Source organism: Ovis canadensis, chromosome 24 (assembly GCF_042477335.2).
Source record: "Ovis canadensis isolate MfBH-ARS-UI-01 breed Bighorn chromosome 24, ARS-UI_OviCan_v2, whole genome shotgun sequence".
Classification (NCBI taxonomy): Eukaryota; Metazoa; Chordata; class Mammalia; order Artiodactyla; family Bovidae; genus Ovis; species Ovis canadensis.
Window position 1 is genome coordinate 29604582 of NC_091268.1, and position 18097 is coordinate 29622678.

Genomic DNA, 18097 nt, shown 5'->3' on the forward strand with positions numbered 1-18097 from the left:
GTATCTCTGAGGTCTGCCTTGTATGTGTTCGCACACTTGTGAAATGTGAATAGTCGTGAGCTTGGTGAAGGGTCGACAGGAATTCTTTGTACAATTCCTATGGTTTTTCTGTGAATTTGAAATCTTTCGAAATAACAAGTTAAAATACTGAGTTTCCCTTTTATAATGAAAGTGTTCAAAGCAGAAAGACTAGGCTAATAAACCTTAAACTCATCACCTAATATAATGATGGTTAATGCTCTGCGATATTAGCCTTAAAAAATTTTTTTGAAAGTAAATTAGAAACATCCTGCTACTTTCCTCCTAAATACTCTGTATATTTGCCTAAAAACGAGGCCGTTTTTCCTGGGGGATCTAATGGAATTCGCAGTAATGGTGCCATGTGCCCACATGTCCGTTCATGCTGAGATTTCCCTGATCACGGCTGCCTGCGGTTGTGTGGGCTGCGGTAGCAGGGAGGGCCATCGTGTCATCTCCTTCTGACTCTCATCGCCTCCCCTCTTGTGTTTTGGCCACAGGATGATGGTTCAGGGCTACCGCCAGCCCCTGGAGAGCACCGACCTCTGGTCCCTGAATAAGGAGGACACGTCAGAACAAGTCGTGCCGGTCTTGGTAAAGAACTGGAAGAAGGAATGTGCCAAGTCCAGAAAGTAAGTACCAGGCATCTGGCCACGGGCAAGCCGGACACTCACTAGGTTGACCCGGTAGCCCTGTCCCTCCACTGTGGCCCGGGATGGTCTCAGTGCCACCCCTTAAGTGTCATAGCCCTGGGCGGGCTGCTTTCCTTCCCAGAACCACGGTTTGCTCACCTGCGAACGGAGTCCAACATGTAGCTCAGGCAATTTGGATAGAAAAGAAAAGAGAAAGATGTCAAGTGAGCGGATTCTGTTTGCCGCGACCCTCAGCGACCCCGTCCTCCCAGAGTTGTTTCGTTTCCCCCCCTTCTGTCTGAGCAGCTGGCATCCTGAGTGTTCTTACTATTTTAAACGGTTTGGTTTAACATGCCAAATCAACTGCTTCTCAAGGTGTTCAGCCTAAGAAGCCCCAGTTGAGGGTGATTTGGGCTGTACTGGATTTTTTTTTCAACAGACTTTTATTTTTTGGAGCACTTTGAGGTTCGCAGCCGGGCTGAGCAGAAGCTGCAGAGTTGCACACAGTCCTCCCCCACCCGCTGTCAGGGTACCCCCACCAGAGGGGCACGTCGGTGGCAGCCTATAAGACCACACTGAGTACGTGGTTTACATCACTGTTCACTCTCTGTCTTGGATTTCACACCCTCCCCCCCTTGCGAGCTGTATGCCAACCCCAAGCTCTGTCATTGGGTTATTTTGGGCGTCAGGCAAGGACCTCTCCAGCATGTATTGTGTCTTATTTCTTCAAATATAAGAGTGATCAGCTGTGCTATGCATCATTATGATGTCATCACCTGTGTGATGCACCAAGGAAAACAGCTGCCAGTTAAACCGGGATATGACATTGACTCAAGACGCATCCCACGTCCAGAGAAGCCCGACAGGAACTCGCGAGGGACTCTGATGGCAGGGGATGGTGTCAGTCCCCCTGTAGTCATTATGGGATGGTGCCCACCGTGGAGAGCTGGCTGACGAGGGCCCAGCCTAAGTCGCTTCATTTGTGTCTGATTCTTTGCAGCCCTATGGATTGTAGCCTGCCCAGCTCCTATGTCCATAAGGTTCTCTAGGCAAGAATACCGGGATGGGTTGCTGTACCCTCCTCCAAGGGATCTTCCCTACCCAGGGATCAAACCCATGTCTCTGGCGTCTCCTGCATTGTTTACCCCTTGTGCCCCCTGGGAAGCCCCAAGCCTGGTACACAGCCCCACAGAGCAGCTGGCCTCTCAGGAGAGGAACCCCGGCTCTCCAATTCCTCACCTTTTGCAGGAATGTCCAAGCTCCAGGTCTTCAAGCTGCATCAGGCTGTGGGTGGGGAATGTGGGCCATTGATGCTGCTGGTCACCAGGACGTCAGCAGAGGACGCTGTGACGGTCTGCAGTGGCCATGAACAGAGGAGACGTTGTCTCCTGGGAGGTGGGTTGAGCTGAGCCTCTGTGGCCTTCGTGGTGAGGAGGTGCTCTGTGCACATGTGACTCTGGCTGGGTGCCGTGTCTGTGACCCAGTGGAGGTTCTCGGGCATAGTTGAGGTTTCCGGTTCCCTTTCCGGTTCTCCTCCCTGACGAGAAGGCGTGTCCACAGGCATTTTCCCATGCGAGGTGGCAGGGGGTGCCCACCCGGCTGTCCTCTGGGGCTCCGCCCATGAGCCGGTTGCTGCAGCTGTGGGAGAGGTCAGCAAGGAGACTTGCTAGGAGGAGCTCCATCACCGGCCTGGCCCTTGGTTGTTTTGTTCAGCAGATGGAGTTGATGACTGCTGGTGTGCTGAGTGTGGTTTAGGCCCTGGAGGTTCAGAGAGTGGAACAGGAGAGACAGGATCCTTGTCTGGTGCAACTTAGATTCCATGTGGGATCCAGGGCTTAAGGAGTCGAACACACCCTGTGAGAGGCTGGAGAGAGTGTGAGGTGAGATGATGAGCCTAAGAAGGAGGGGCCATGAGGGCCAGAGTGACGGGGTTGGGTGGCCAGGGGTGGCCCCTCTGAGTGGAGATTCGGTGTCAAAGAGGGAGGGAGCTGAGTGCAAACATGGGAAAGGGCTTTCAGTTCGCAGGAACGGCTAGTGCAAAGGCCCTGAGGTAGCGGTGAGGTGGCGTGCTGACAGAGCAGCACAGGGCTTGTGTGGCTGAAGTGCAGTAAGAGGTGCGGAGAACGGGAGGAGAAAAAGCAAGAGAAGTATTTGCAGGGGTTCATGGATCTGCCTGGTGGCTCAGATGGTAAAGCATCTGCCTGCCATGCGGGAGACCTGGGTTTGATCCCTGGTTGGGAAGATCCGCTGGAGAAGGAAATGGCAACCCACTCCAGTAATCTTGCCTGGAAAATTCCATGGACTGAGGAGCCTGGTGGGCTACAGTCCATGGGGTCGCAAAGAGTCGGACACGACTGAGCAACTTCACTTTCACTTTCATAGGCTATGGTACTGGGCTAGGGTTTGATCCCGGATGTGGTGGGAAGACAGGTGGGCTTTTTGCAGGGCAGTGGCGCATCCTCTGGGTCTTCCTGGCATGTGAGATCTTTAATTGCGGCATGCAAACTCTTAGTTGCGGCACGTTGTGGGATCTAGTTGACTGATCAGGGATTGAACCTGGGGCCCTTGCATGGGAAGTGTGGAGTCTTAGCCACTGGACCACCAGGGAAGCCCCTGGGAGTTCTGTTTTGTAACAACCAGTTGGGATGCTCTGGGGATGGTGGATCGTGGGACGAGAATCGAGGGAGATGGGTCCCTGGCTCTACTCCTGGAGGTGTGAACCATGCCAGCACCTGTGACCCCTGGGGGTGTGGGTGTAGGTGGGGAGGGTCTGCTGGGCGCCCCGGGGCTCCTGGGGAGCAGGGGACCAAGGCCTGGGCAGGAGGGCCGCCTTGGCTTTTTGGGCTCAGGCCTCCGTCTCCTCTCCTCACCCCTGAGTGCCTCCTCTCAGGGCCAGGTCCGAGCTGCTTCCCCCACTCCCCTGACCTTTGGGTTTTAAAATCCAGTGGTTCATTGGTTTTCATCAGATGATTTTGAGTGTAATAAAAAAAGAGTGGAAATTTCTCAACTTAATGGCCTCCCATAGATTAAGGCCACTCTGGACAGTGGTTCCTGTTGGGATGACTATAAAATGATTTGGCAGCTCTGAAAAAGACTTGGGCAGTTAAAAAAAAAAAAGTTAGGGACTTCCCTGGTGGTCCAGTGGTTAAGACTTCACCTTCCAATGCAGGGGTGGGGTCCGGGTTTGATCCCCGGTCCAGGAGCTGGGAATCCCACAGGCCTCGTGGCCAAAATACCTAAACATGACACAGAAGCAATATTGTAACAAATTCAATAAAGAGTTTAAAAATGGTCCACATCAAAAAATATTTTTTTAATTTATTAATTTATTTTAATTGGAAGCTAATTACTTTACAGTATTGTGGTTTCTGCCTCACATCGACATGTATCAGCCGTGGGAGTTAAACAGTTACGATACCACCCAGCCATTCTACTCCTAGGTGTATACCTGAGAGAACCGAAGATGTATGTTCATGAGCTCATGCAGAGATGTTCATAGCAGCTTTGTGTGTGGTGGTCAAAGCTGGGAGGAACCCAGACAGCTGTTAACAAGTGAGTAAGTGATAGTCACTCAGTCGTGTCCGACTCTTTGCGACCTCACAGCCTGCACCCCACCAGCTTCCTCTGTCCATGGAATTCTCCAGGCAAGAATATTGGAATGGGTTGCCATTTTCTTCTCCAGTTAACAAGTGAATAGGTGTGCAAATCTTGGTGTAGCCATGCAAGGGAGCACTTCTGAGCAATACAACAGAATGAACTGTTGATACACTCAGCAACGTGAAAATCTCTAAATAATTAAGCTGAGCAAACAAAGCCAGGCAGCGGTACCTACTAGGTGATTCCTTTTATGTACCAGTCAAGAAACATGAAAGCAAGTCAATAGTGACAGAAATCAGATCAGTGGCGGCCTGAAGGAGGAGGAAGTGGTCAGATGGGAGGGAGAAATTCCAGAGAGAGGAGGGCCCTGTGGAGGTGTTAGGTGTGTTCATTGTCTTGATTTCCCAGATGGTCTGACAGGTGTATAAATATGTCCATCAGGTTGTGCACTTGAAGTGTCTGCACTTGCTTTGCAGGCAGTTTTTTTTTTTTACCATCTGAACCACCAGGGAAGCCTTGATCTTATATCAGTTATAAGAAAGCAGTAGTGTTTAAAGAAAGGTGGCCATTTTAACTTAATTGTCTCTATTTCATAAAGGATTGCAAACAGCAAATAACAAACAAAAACCAAAAGGCTCCAAAATACAGGTGTTAAGCTATGGTTCCCAACCTTTCAGATCCATTGCCCCCTTTAATAAGAAAGACATTATTATTAAAGACATTAAATATAGATATTAGTATAACACCTCCTTAAATGTAAGGATATCCATTAAAATAACCCAACCATGTGTCTTAGTTTAAAAATCAACAAAATGTCCTTGCTAAGCTTTAAAGCTAAAAGGTGAGTGATTTGTAATGAATCGCCATGTGTGTCTATGTAAATGCTCAGGCACGCGCTAGAACAGAGAGCGAGGAATCGTTGTGTGCTCATAAGTGGAACCTTTTCTGCGGCAGCTGCAAGTCCTGACCAACTGGGTCTGGTGGTTCTGGAGACCAGAACCATCGTCACCCTCACGGACAGGGTTTGCCAAGTGGCGATTCATACTTGGCAAAGTTCTGGACAAAACTTAATTTGCACGCTGACTGCATTTCTAAAAAATCAAGGTGTATTTCATCTTGCAAAAGAAAATACATGCTGTGTATAGATTTATCTCAGTCTTTCCCAGCATCAGGGTCTTTTCCAATGAGTCAGCTCTTTGCATCGGGTAGCCAAAGTATTGGAGGTTCAGCTTCAGCATCAGTCCTTCCAATGAATATTCAGAGTTCATTTTCTTTAGGATTGACTGACATGCTGCAGTCCATGGGGGTCACAAAGTGTCAGACACAACGACTGAACAACGATAACAGCAGTGAATTTATGCTGAAGATGGAGTTAGAGTCAAGATTTGGGTGATTTGGGGTACTTCCCTGTTGGTCCAATAGTTAAGACTCTGTGCTGCTTCTGCAGGGGACTTGAGTTTGATCCCTGGTCAGGGATCTAAGCCGCACAGCATGGCAAAAACAAACATATCCATAGATTTGGGTGATTTTAGGCAGACTCTGCAATGAACATGAACTTGGGCAAACTTTGGGAGATGGTGAGGGACAGGGAAGCCTGGCCTGCTGCTGTCCGTGAGGGCGCAAAGCGTCGGACTTGACTGGGCAGCTGAACAACAACAAGGCAGGCTCTTCACCTACATGGGTGCCTGGTGGGATTGTCTTCCTTTGGGATGGTCCAGTACGTCAGTGGTACCCAGCGTTTTTGGCACCAGGGACCAGTTTCATGGAAGACTGTTTTCCCATGAAGCAGGAGGTAGGGGATGGTTTCATGATGATCAGGAGCATTACATTTATTGGGTGCATCAGTTGGTAAGTCATGTTTGACTCTTTGTGACCCCACAGACTGTAGCTCGCCAGGCTCCTCTGTCCATGGGATTTTCCAGGCAAGAATACTGGAGTGGGTAGCCATTTCCTTCTCCAAGGGATCTTCCTGACCCAAGGATCAAACCTGCCTCTCCTGTGTCTCTTGCATTGGCAGGTGGGGTCTTTACCACTGAGCCATCTGGGAAGCCCTAACTTTATTTCTGTGATTGTTACATCATGATAATGTGGTAATACAAGCGGGGTAGAGCAACTGTAAATAGGGATGAAACTTCACTTGCTCATCTGGCCCTCACCTCCTGCTGTGCTGCCCAGTTCCTAACAGGCTGCGGACCAGTACCAGGGCTGGGGACGCCTGCCCGATGTCAGAGAGAGCCTGGTCTCTGGCCCAGTCATCGTCACGTCAAAGGCTGAGAAACCCCCTTGACAGCCTGTTTTTGAGAAACAAAAAGTGCTCTCCAACAACAACAGAAAGGGGGAGAATGATCTTGAGTATGGGACACAGTTAAAATCCTACCTGGCCGTACTTTAGTAGGGGTGGGGAGGCTGTTGCCACACCCATCTGTGGTTTCCAAAACCATCATCCCTACAGCTCTGAGGAGGATAAAAATATGCGTTAAGGGTGTTAAGTTCATTCTCTGCCCTTCTGTATTATACTGGATATTACGGATCAAAGACCATGCTCAGAGTACATCCATAAAATTGATTGAGCTATGACCTTTTTCAGTTTGAGATTTTTGCCTTTGGCCATAACGTTAGAGATCTTATTTATTTTTAATAACAAATGACAAGCACAGCCTGTGGGAGCTCCTTGTGGGCCTCTGGTTGGTTCACTCCCTGCCCAGTCTGCTCTGGTTCCTTGAGGTTCTTGGAGTGGCTGCCTCACCTCTTTTCAGAATCCCTCAGTCCCAGGCCATGCTGATCTGGTTCCCCCTGCCTAGAGTGCCCTTTCTCTCACCGAGTGGACTCGCTCCCTCATCCTGCAGGTTTCAGCTTTGATGTCACCTCCTCCAGGAAGCCTCCATGATATACCTGCCCCTCACACAGACTGATCAGATTCTCTCACAGGGCTGCTTGATGGCGGGGCTCTCCCCATGGCTCAACCCCAAGCAGGGCCTTCGTGGAGGAGAGCACGATGGGCAAGTTCCTTTTTCTTCCCAGCTTCCAGCTTCCCCACCCTTCCTGTTCCCCTGTCCTGGGCAGTTTTCTCCTGACTCAGACCTTCCCTCTCCAACTTTCCTTCCATTCCCGGCCAGACCATCCAGATGCCCAGCTTTCTTCCTCCCTCCAAGAGCGCCTGCTTCCCTTGGAAGCCTCTTGTTCACTGGATGTCTTTTTCTCTCCTAACTCGCCATAGCTGGTCCCTCCCTCTGCTCCTTCCACCCAGGCCTAAGCCTTCCTCCTCTCTGCCCATCCGAGACCTTCCCCCAGGCCCTTTGGCCGCCTGTCTCCTGGCCCGCCAGAAACGATCCTGTGTCAGCGCCAGGGCCCAGCTTAGGACGTGGTGCAGAGAATGAATGGCGGGTGTGGGGAACGGAGCCACTTCCTGTCCCCCTGCCCTGCCTTGTTGTCCTCCTTTCCAAGAGGGCATGTGTGTGCAGAATGAAATCACACTAAAAATCCCCGCCAGGATCCCAGCTTCAGGGCAAGTCAGTGAAATGAGCAGGGAAAGAGCTTTCACTGACAATACAAGAAATAGCAATAATCCTCTGTGGTTGGTAGAATGTCCTCCCCACCCCCCACCCCCCAAAAATAAAGTATATCCACATCATGATCTCCAGAAACTGTGTATACGTTACATGGCAAAGCTCAGCTCAGGGTGTGCTCTGTCATGTCCAACTCTTTGTCATCCCATGGACTGTAGCCCGGAGGACTCCTCTGTCCATGGGATTTCTCAGGCAAGAATACTGGAGCAGGTTGTCACTCCCTTCTCCAGGGGATCTTCCCAAGCCAGGGATCAAACCTGCGCCTCTGGTGTCTCCTGCATTGGCAGGCAGGTTCCTTACCACTGTGCCACCTGGGGAACTGGCAGAGTCCCTTTGCAAATGTGATTAAGTTCAGGATTCTGAGAAAGGTGACTATGCTGGGTTTTTTGGGTGGGCCTGATGTAATCATCATGAAGGTCCTTATAAGGAGGAGACAGGAAGTCAGAGAGGGAAAGTGCTGAGCTGCTGGCGGGACGAGGAGGCAGGCCCTCCATGCCCAGGTGTGCAGGCATCTTCTAGATGCTGGGAAAGGTGGGAAGAGATTCTCCCATGAAGCCTGCGGGCCAGCTTAGACTTCTGACCTCTGCAGCTATGAGATGTGAGCTTTGTGTTATTTCAGTCCACTCGTTTGTGTTCACTGGTCGCAGCAGCCACAGGCAATCCTACAACTTCACCCAGAGTTTACTTTTGAGTCTAGACGCGTTGGGAAGCCAGCAGTGGAGCCGAGGTTGGGGAGTGAAGCGCTTTAGGAGGATCCCATTGGCTGCCATGCAGGGGCTTGGTTGTCAAGGAACAAGAGTGGAAGGAAATGGGGGAGCAGGGAGGGGGCCCTGGTGATGGTCACTTGTGTGGGTTGGAGGCCGTGGTGATGGATAGTGTGGATGGATGACTGCACACACATTCCAGGAGTGGGACGTACGTGACACACAGCTGATTGGACCTGGGAGCGTGGAGGAAAGGGGGTCAGGGAGGATTCCCATGTTTCTGGTCCTTTCCTGGGGTAGGAACATCGAAGGGAAGGATCTGGATTTGACAGAGCCCACTCCAGTGCCCGGATCTCTTACCACTTCCCAGCTGGTGCCAGTGGTAAAGAACTTGCCTTCCAATGCAGAGGATGTAAGAGACGCAGGTTCAATCCCTGGGTCAGGAAGATCCACTGGAGGAGGGGTTGGCAACCCACTCCAGTGTTCTTGCCTGGAGAATCCCCATGGACAGTGGATCCTGGCAGGCTGTGGTCCACAGGGTCACAGAGTCAGACACGACTGAGATTTCTTAGCATGCATGCACGTACAGACCAGTGCCCATGGTTTGGAGTAGGGATAGGGGAGGGAACCAAGGCAGATGGGGAGGCTGTGGTCTCCAGGAGGGCATTTGAGCTGGTCCAGATTGTTAGGTGTGGCTTGGATGGAAGAGGCAACAGTGCCCTGTGATTAAACGCTGTTCAGTGATCTCCTGCTGTGGACAAATTCTGTAAATTGTGAACCTTATGGTTGTGTGTGGAGGAGCTGGAGCTGGAGCTCACGTTTGGCCATTTGAGGGTGTTGCTTTGTCTGCATTTTGTGGGAGAGGTAAACTGAACCTATTGCTACACAACAGGTCACCCAAAATGTAGCAGGCTTAGGGAAGAGTGAACGTTTACTGTCTCACACCATGTCTCTGGGTCAGGAATCTGGGATGGGTCTGGGTCGGAGGTTCTGGCTCAGGGTCTGTGGTGGCTGCAGTCATCTGAAGGCTTGGCTGGGGGCACAGATCTCCTTCCACGTTGCACATGGTGGGCGTGACTGTGCTGGCTGTTGGCAGAGTCACACCATGGGGTCTTCTCCAGAAGGCTGGTTGAGTGTCCTCATGACCTCGTGGTTGGCTTTGCCCAGAGAGAGTGATTCACGAGAGGGCAGGACAGAAACCGTGATGTTTTCTGCAACCTAATCTTGCAGGTGACAATTCTTTCTCCGTTTTTTGACAAAGTTGTGAAGTCATTTCTCCAATATCCAATTCTGAGTGGGAGGGGACTTCACAGGGGCGTGTATGAGAGTTTCGATTTCTCAGCATCCCTGAAACCTTGTTATCTGACTTTTTGATGATAGCAATCCTAGTGGGTGTGAAGCAGTGTTTCATCCTGGTATTGCTTTGCATTTCCCTGATGACCTAAAGAAGTTAAGCAATATTTCATGTGCTTAGGCCATTCACACGTCTTCTTTGCATCTTTTTAAAATTGGGTTGTCTTTTTTCTTACCAGGTTTTTAATTGGCAAATATTTCCTCCCATTCCATGGGTTGTCTTTTCACTTTCTTGGTAGCACCTTTTGAAGCACAGAAGTTTTTGGTTTTGATGAAATTCAATTAATTTTTTTCTCTTGTTGCTTGTCCTTTTGGTGTCATATTTAAGTATCCATTGCTAAATCCAAGGTCGTAAAGATTTTGCCCCCTTTTTGCCTCCTAAGAGTTTTACAGTTTTAGTTCTATGTTAAGTCTTTCATCCATTTTGAATTAATTTTTGTATACGGTGTGAAGTAAGGGTCCAACTTCATTCTTTTGCCTGTAGCTATCTAGTTTTTCAATACCATTTGTTGAAAAAACGATTCCTTTCCTGTTGAATGGTCTTCACAACTTTGTCAAAAATCAGTCAAGTTTATTTCTGGATTTTGAATTGGGTTGCATTGATCTCTGTATATGCCCATCCTCATGCCTGTCTTGGGGGTTTCCCTGGAGGCTCAGACAGTAAAGAATCCACTTGTAATGTAGGAGATGTGGGTTCGATCCCTGACTTGGGAAGATCCCCTAGAAAAGGGAATGGCAACCCACTCCAGTATTCTTGCCTGGGAAATCTCATGGATAGAGGAGCTTGGTGGGCTACAGTCCTTGGGTCACAACAGAATTGGGCATAACTTAGTGACTAAACAGCAGCAATGTGTCTGTCTTGATTATGGTTGTCCGGTAGTAAGTTTCGAAACTGGAAAATGTAAATCCTCCAACTCTGCTTTTCTTGTTGAAGATTGTTTTGGCTCTTTTCTATCCCTGGAGCTTCCATATGAATTTTAGGATTCGCTTGTTCATTTGTACAGAGCGCTCGGATTCTGATAGAGATTGCGTTGATTCTGTAGGTCATTTTGAGACTGGCGCTTTTCTGAGCCCTTCACCTACAGTAAGTCACTGAATTTTCACTAAAGCTCCGGGAGGCAAGTCCTACTTTCCCCCCATTGTACAGATGAAGAAACTAAGAGCTGGAGAGGTTAAGACACTCGCCTGAAGTCACACAGCTGGCCGGGGTCCTGAGTCTGCGGTCGTAACTGCCATGCTCAGCTGCTTCTCTGCAGTGACTGGTTTTCTGGGGCTAGGCCTCTTGGGGGTGGGCTTCTCCAGTCCTCTCCCGGCTGGTGGACTGAGGCCCTGGCAGACCCCACAGTCGCCCCTCACTCCTTGTGTTCCAGGCAGCCGGTGAAGATCGTGTACTCCTCCAAGGACCCCGCCAAGTCCAAAGGGAGCTCCAAGGTGGATGTGAACGAGGAGGCCGAGGCTCTGATTGTCAAGTGCCCCCAGAAGGAGCGGGACCCGTCCCTGTTCAAGGTGTTATACAAGACCTTTGGGCCCTACTTCCTCATGAGCTTCTTGTTCAAGGCTGTGCATGACCTGATGATGTTTGCTGGCCCGGAGATCTTAAAGTAAGCCCCCCACCCCATCCCAGCCGGGCATCGTCCTTGACCTTCCACTTGGGCGACACCCCTCACCCTCCCCTGGGGTCACACGCTCAGGGTTCCCTGGGCTCAGAGCCAAGTCTCCCCATCCTCACCTGCTTTCCCTGATGCTTTGCTTTAATAAGCCATCTTAAAGGCTTGTTAAACCACGATGGTTGTCAGAAACAGAAATCTACCAGGCTCCCCTGAAGCCAGAAGGGAGAAGACGGAGGCTTATCTCTGGAAGTCAACAGCAGGGATGTAGGGTAAGGGAGTTAGAGAAGGTGAGGTTCAGGAAAAGAGAGACCGACACTTTGCAAGAACAGCTCACCTTTAATGAGGTGAGAAGGGGCAGCAGTCAGGTTAGTGAGCTGCTGTACTAACCCAAGAAAAGAGTAAGGCTCTATAGGCATATATGTGGAAATTTACTGTCTCTCCCCTGGTGGCTCAGAGGATAAAGCGTCTGCCTGCAATGCAGGAGACCCGGGTTCGATCCCTGGGTTGGGAAGATCCCCTGGAGAAGGAAATGGCAACCCACTCCAGTATTCTTGCCTGGAGTAGACACGACTGAGCAACTTCACTTCACTGTCTTAAGGGGCCTGTTCTTCTCCAAGGTTGTTCAGATTAGTTATCTCTTAAAGGGCTGGGGCAAGGAATTCAGATCAGCCAGAGGCTGGGACCAGCTGGGAGCTGGGCGTAATCAACCTTACTGTCCATTTTTTCCTTCTGGTGAGAGTTCTTTGTTTTGCATAGAATGGTGGGGAGGACCCAGAGGAGAGTTTTCACTCCAGGCTATTTTGAGCCCTGTTAACTTTCCTTCAAGGGAGTGTCAGATTGTCTGAAAGCTGCGAGCTGAAACAAGAAAGGTTTCCCTCCCTCCCTCCATCTCTGCTTCTCTGTGTCTCTTGAGGGCCACTCCTTTGTTCTCTTTGCCTCCTTCCCTCCGCCCTGTGCTCCCTGCTGGGTCGCTTTCGCCTGCTGAGGCAGAGCGGTCAGTGTGAGGAGCCCCGGGCTTCACCCCTGCAGCCCCGTGTGGGTTGGGCTTCCCATCCTTGAAGCCGAAGCGCGAGTGCCCGGCTCGCCCGGCTGGCTCGGGAGAGCGCCACCTGCCGACACCAGAGGGCTTGCCCCCGCGTGGGCGCATGCTGTCGCGGTCTCTCACGCCGGCTTCTGTCCTCGCTGCCGCACAGGTTGCTCATCAACTTCGTGAACGACAAGAAGGCCCCGGAATGGCAGGGTTACTTCTACACGGCCCTGCTGTTCATCAGCGCCTGCCTGCAGACCCTGGTGCTGCACCAGTACTTCCACATCTGCTTCGTCAGCGGCATGCGCATCAAGACGGCCGTCATCGGGGCCGTGTACCGGAAGGTGGGGCGCGGCCCCCCGCGGAACCCTCGTGGGGGCTTGGCCAGGTCATCTCTCAGGCCCAGCTTGCAGACCAGCGGCATGAAGGTGGTCTGAATGGCTGTGGGTTGGCAGGGGGTGACCATCAGGCTTGACAGCTTAGCAGAGCTACTCCTAGAGGCTTGTCTGGGGGGCAGTGCCCAGGAGCCCCCGTGCCTGGGTCCACTGCGGGTAATTGCATTTCTTGACTTGGGACGATCCAGATCCTCGCCCCACTGTTAATGTCCTATACGTGAGCGTGTTCTGACTCTCCATTTGAACCGAGAAGATGGTACCTCCCCTGGATGAGAGACTGTCAGCATAGACAGCCTTAAGGGAACTGAATTACCTCCTCAGCCCCTTCATTTCTTAGCCTCTGGGCCCCACAGGTTAGGAAGAAGCTCTTCGGCAGCTGGTAGGGAAAGATGGATTTGATCATTGGCTCTTAGCCGTGTCTGCATGTTAGACTCATCCAGGGAGCTTCAGAAACTTCCAAGGACCAGGCTGGACCCAAATCAAGTCAGAATCTCTGTTAGGGGTGGGGGGCCAGGCATCAGTATTTCTAAAACTCCCTAGGTGACAGCATGAAGCCATCGAGAGCCAGGGCAAGTTTATCCCTCCGTGAGATGTTGGCAGTGTCTGGTTGTCATAACTGGGGGTGGGGGGGTGGAGACTGGGGATGTTGCTGAACGTCCTACAGTGCACAGGACAGCCCCCCAGAGGATCATCTGACCTCAGGCGTCAGTAGTGTCACAAAGGAGAGACCCTGGCTGAGACTTTGGTCCTTCAGGGTGGAGTGGAGACCAGCAGTGTCAGCATCTCCTGGGCTTGTTAGCAACGGATAGTCCCCCTCCAGTCTTACGGAGTCAGAAATTGTCTCCTAACAGCCTACCTGGAGTGTGTGTGTACATGTACAAACTCAAGTGCATGAAGCCGGGTTTAGGCAACCTCTGAGGTCCCTTCTGTACTGACGAGCTCAGGATGGGGGAGGCAGTGGGTGCTGTCGATAAGAGAGGGGCCTGTGCGACGAGACACACGGGCTGGGAAGGCAGATAAGCCACCAGGGGAGGAGAAAGCGGCGACCTCTCTGCTGGTGCGCTGTCTCCTTGCTCCACGTGGGCCTGGACGGGGGCCCTGGCTCTCCCCCACCACACCCACCCTCTTTCCCTCTCCTTTGTCCCACAGGCCCTGGTGATCACCAATGCGGCCAGAAAGTCCTCCACGGTCGGGGAGATCGTCAACCTCATGTCCGTGGACGCCCAGAGGTTCATGGACCTGGCCACGTACATTAACATGATCTGGTCAGCCCCTCTGCAAGTCATCCTTGCCCTCTACCTCCTGTGGCTGGTGTGTGTTTGACGTCATTCCCGTGGCGTGTGGGGAGGGACCTTCATGTGTGGGCAGTGGGGGGCGACGGAGTGGGTGCCAGGGATAAGAACCTCTGTAGCTCACTGGCATTTCTTTAAAAGAAAAATAACACAAACTTTTATTTTGTATTGGGGTATAGCTGATGAGCAATGTTGTGATAGTTTCAGGTGAATAGCGAAGGGACTCAGCCATACGTATACATGTATCCATTCTCCCGCTAAACCCCCCTCCCATCCAGGCTGCCATATAACTTGCTTGCTGGCGTTTCTTGCCGCCATTCACATTTTATTTTCTGGCTTGTCAGCCAGCTCCTGGATATTTTGGTCCTTTCTTCAGTTGTTGGGTTATGTTCTCTCAGGTGATGTGGTATTTATTTGCGTATGTCTGTGGTATTTATTTGCATATGTCTCTTCTTGACAGTAAGTGCAGTTAACCACTCTATAACATATCCATTGTATTTCTCCCTCTGTGTCTTCCCAAACAGTCAGCAAACTCATTTATTCATGAGTCCTAAGTTATGTTGGTCTTTCAGTTGCAGGGGGTAGAAGTGAGTTTTAGAGCGACATAAGGAAGTAAAGGGAATTTTATGGGTGGGGTAACTGAAGAGTCTAGGGGATGGGCTTCAGGGATGGATGGGTCTGGGAGTTCAAGCAGTGCTGGAAGGACACAAGCTCATGCCCTCATCATTTCTTAGCTTGGTGTTTCTCTGAGTTGACTTCATTCTCAGTGGGATTTCTTCACACGGCTTCCATAGCTTTGGGTTTATATCACATTCACAGGTGTTGGTGCCAGACGAAAGAGAAGATAACTCCTTTCCTCTTTGTCTCAGTCAGGTTCCCAGGGAGGCCTGTGGCCCAGCACAGTCCCAGTCGCATCCTTGGAAAAATGTCAGGGTGAAATAGGCAGCATTCTCTGATTGGCCAGCCTGGGTCACATGTTCTCTCTCATTGTGAAAGGGGTGTGATTGACAGCCCTTCCACATGGGGAAGGGCACTTCCCAAAGTATGAAGATGATGAGCAAAGATGCTCATAGCCTAATCCAGGCCTTACTCTTTCTACCTCTGGGCCTTGGCACATGCCTTTCCTTCCACCAGGAATTCTCTTTCCTCCCTACTGATGACAAGGACTTCCAGACTATCCCAAAATTTAAGGCTGTGATAAATACCACTTCCTCTGATTTTTGCCCCCTTTCAATTAGATGGACTTCTTCATCTGGCAGGTGTCTTGGGGCATCTACTTCCCCCAGAAAGTGCTGTCGTGGAACAGTCCTTTTAGAATTGCCTTCAGGGTTGATTTGTGGACCACTAAGAAAATGGCTTTATTTTAAATGAGAGTTGCTGAAAGTGTTATTGATACGTGGGGCAGGATGATTCTTCTTTGTTGGGGGCTGATCTGTGTGTTGCCTCCCTGGCCTCTCCCTAGGAGACACCAATCACATACCACCTCTTCAGCCCTACACTCCCACCACCACTTGCGAAAAGGTCTCCAGATGTTTTCAGATGTCCCTTGGGGGAATATGCCTCGCTGGTTGGGAACTGCTTTATCAGACCAAAACCACGCTTTCTCTGACAGTCAAGAACCTAGGATAACAGGCAACAAGACAGCTCTGAAATCGGGCTGCCCCAGTTCAGATCCTGCCTCTTGCAGCTCTTATGGCTTAATGTCGCTACGTCTTGATGTCCTCACCTGTAAACTGTTGACAGTCAGGAAACGTCATTGCAGTGATTGATGTCAGGACAGTTGAATGAATTGCTGCAGGTAGTGTTCCCTGAGCAGTACGTGGTACAGAGATCTGCCTGGTGTCTTTTAGTTACTATGATTTGCTTTCAGAGTTGATTCTGAATACTTCAGATTATTGGTAGGAATCACCTTCATTCTTAGAGGTAGATTAATCGTCACCGAGCAGAGCTCCATGACAGAAAACATTTGGAGCAGTTGGTGTTCAGTCGCTCAGTCGTGTCCAACTCTGTGACCCCATGGACTGCAGCACGCCTGGCTCCCGTCCTTCACCATCTCCCAGAGCTTGCTCAAACCCATGTGCATTGAGTCGGTGATGCCATCCAACCATCTCGTCCTCTGTCACCCCCTTCTCCTCCTGCCTTCAATCTTCCCCAGCATCAGGGTCTTTCCAATGCATTGCCTCCCTGCATCAGGTGAACAAAGTGTTGGAACTTAAGCTTCAGCATCAGTCCTTCCAATGAATATTCAGGGTTGATTTCCTTTAGAATTGTCTGGTTTAATCTCCTTGCTGTCCAAGTGACTCTGAAGAGTCTTCTCCAGCAACATAGTTTGAAATCATCAATTCTTTGGCACTCAGCCTTCTTTATGGTCTTACTCTCACATCCATACATGACTACTAGAAAAACCGTAGCTTTGACTAGACAGACTTTTGTTGGCAAAGTGACAGTAGAGCAGTAGGCTGGAGCAGTAGAGCAGCTTTTTGGTAACTAGGACTGGAGCACCCAAGGGTGACTCCTTGGAAGGGACTAACATGCTTACCCTGTAGTTCCGACCGTCCATCTCAGCTGAGTGCGTATACACTGGGCAGACTCCTCAGGCTGTCTCTTCTGATGTGTGTAACTTGCAGGTTGAAAAATGTTGATCAGTACCTTGCCCCAGTCATGATTTCTTAACCTTTCTGAGGTGCAGTTTCCTTAATCTGCAAATAGGACCACAGAGCAGTCTATGGCTTCTTATCTACAAGTCCTCGTATCAAAAAGCTCTAAAAACCGAAAGATTTTTTTAACTCATTTGGTGGCCAGAGCTGACCTGAGCAGATGTGTGATTTATCGTCTTGATTATCCCTCTCAGTGGGAATTTTCCCATTTGCTACTGAAAAAAAGAATTGCATTTCCTTATGGAGTGCTGTTCCAGGGTATGGTGGGGTACAATATACAGGCATATCCACCTATGTTGGGGGTCCCAGGACTCCAGCAGGTTCATGATTTGCTAGGGTTACAGCAAGATTAACAAAGGTTGAAGGGGAATCAGGGACAAGCTTCCAGGCGTCCTCTCACCCTGGAGTCACACAGTTCAGTTCAGTTCAGTTCAGTTCAGTCGCTCAGTTGTGTCCAACTCTTTATGACCCCATGAATTGCAGCACGCCAGGCCTCCCTGTCCATCACTAACTCCTGAAGTTCACTCAGACTCACGTCCATCGAGTCAGTGATGCCATCCAGCCATCTCATCCTGGGTCGTCCCCTTCTCCTGCTGCCCCCAGTCCCTCCCAGCATCAGAGTCTTTTCCAATGAGTCAACTCTTCTCATGAGGTGGCCAAAGTACTGGAGTTTCAGCTTTAGCATCATTCCTTCCAAAGAAATCCCAGGGCTGATCTCCTTCAGAATGGACTGGTTGGATCTCCTTGCAGTCCAAGAGACTTGCAAGAGTCTTCTGCACCACCACAGTTCGAAAGCATCAATTCTTCGGCACTCAGCCTTCTTCACAGTCCAACTCTCACATCCATACATGACCACTGGAAAAACCATAGCCTTGACTAGACAGTCCTTAGTTGGCAAAGTAATGTCTCTGCTTTTCAATATACTATCTAGGTTGGTCATAACTTTTCTTCCAAGGAGTAAGCGTCTTTTAATTTCATGGCTGCAGTCACCATCAGCAGTGATTTTGGAGCCCCCAAAAATAAAGTCTGACACTGTTTCCACTGTTTCCCCATCTATTTCCCATGAAGTGATGGGACCGGATGCCATGATCTTCGTTTTCTGAATGTTGAGCTTTAAGCCAACTTTTTCACTCTCCACTTTCACGTTCATCAAAAGGCTTTTTAGTTCCTCTTCACTTTCTGCCATAAGGGTGGTGTCATCTGCATATCTGAGGTTATTGATATTTCTCCCAGCAGTCTTGATTCC

The 18097-nt window shown here is 50.3% G+C and overlaps 1 protein-coding gene across 3 annotated transcripts in view; it reads left to right on the plus strand.

The window, feature by feature from the left end:
* The window catches only part of ABCC1 (ATP binding cassette subfamily C member 1 (ABCC1 blood group)), a 155605-nt gene that overhangs the window by 72299 nt on the left and 65209 nt on the right, over positions 1-18097 (plus strand). For all 3 annotated transcript variants that reach the window (XM_069569837.1, XM_069569838.1, XM_069569839.1), the window contains 4 exons: positions 519-650; positions 11241-11471; positions 12674-12851; positions 14052-14213. In XM_069569837.1, coding sequence (XP_069425938.1) covers positions 519-650; positions 11241-11471; positions 12674-12851; positions 14052-14213 — 703 coding nt within the window. The remainder of the gene's footprint in view (positions 1-518; positions 651-11240; positions 11472-12673; positions 12852-14051; positions 14214-18097) is intronic.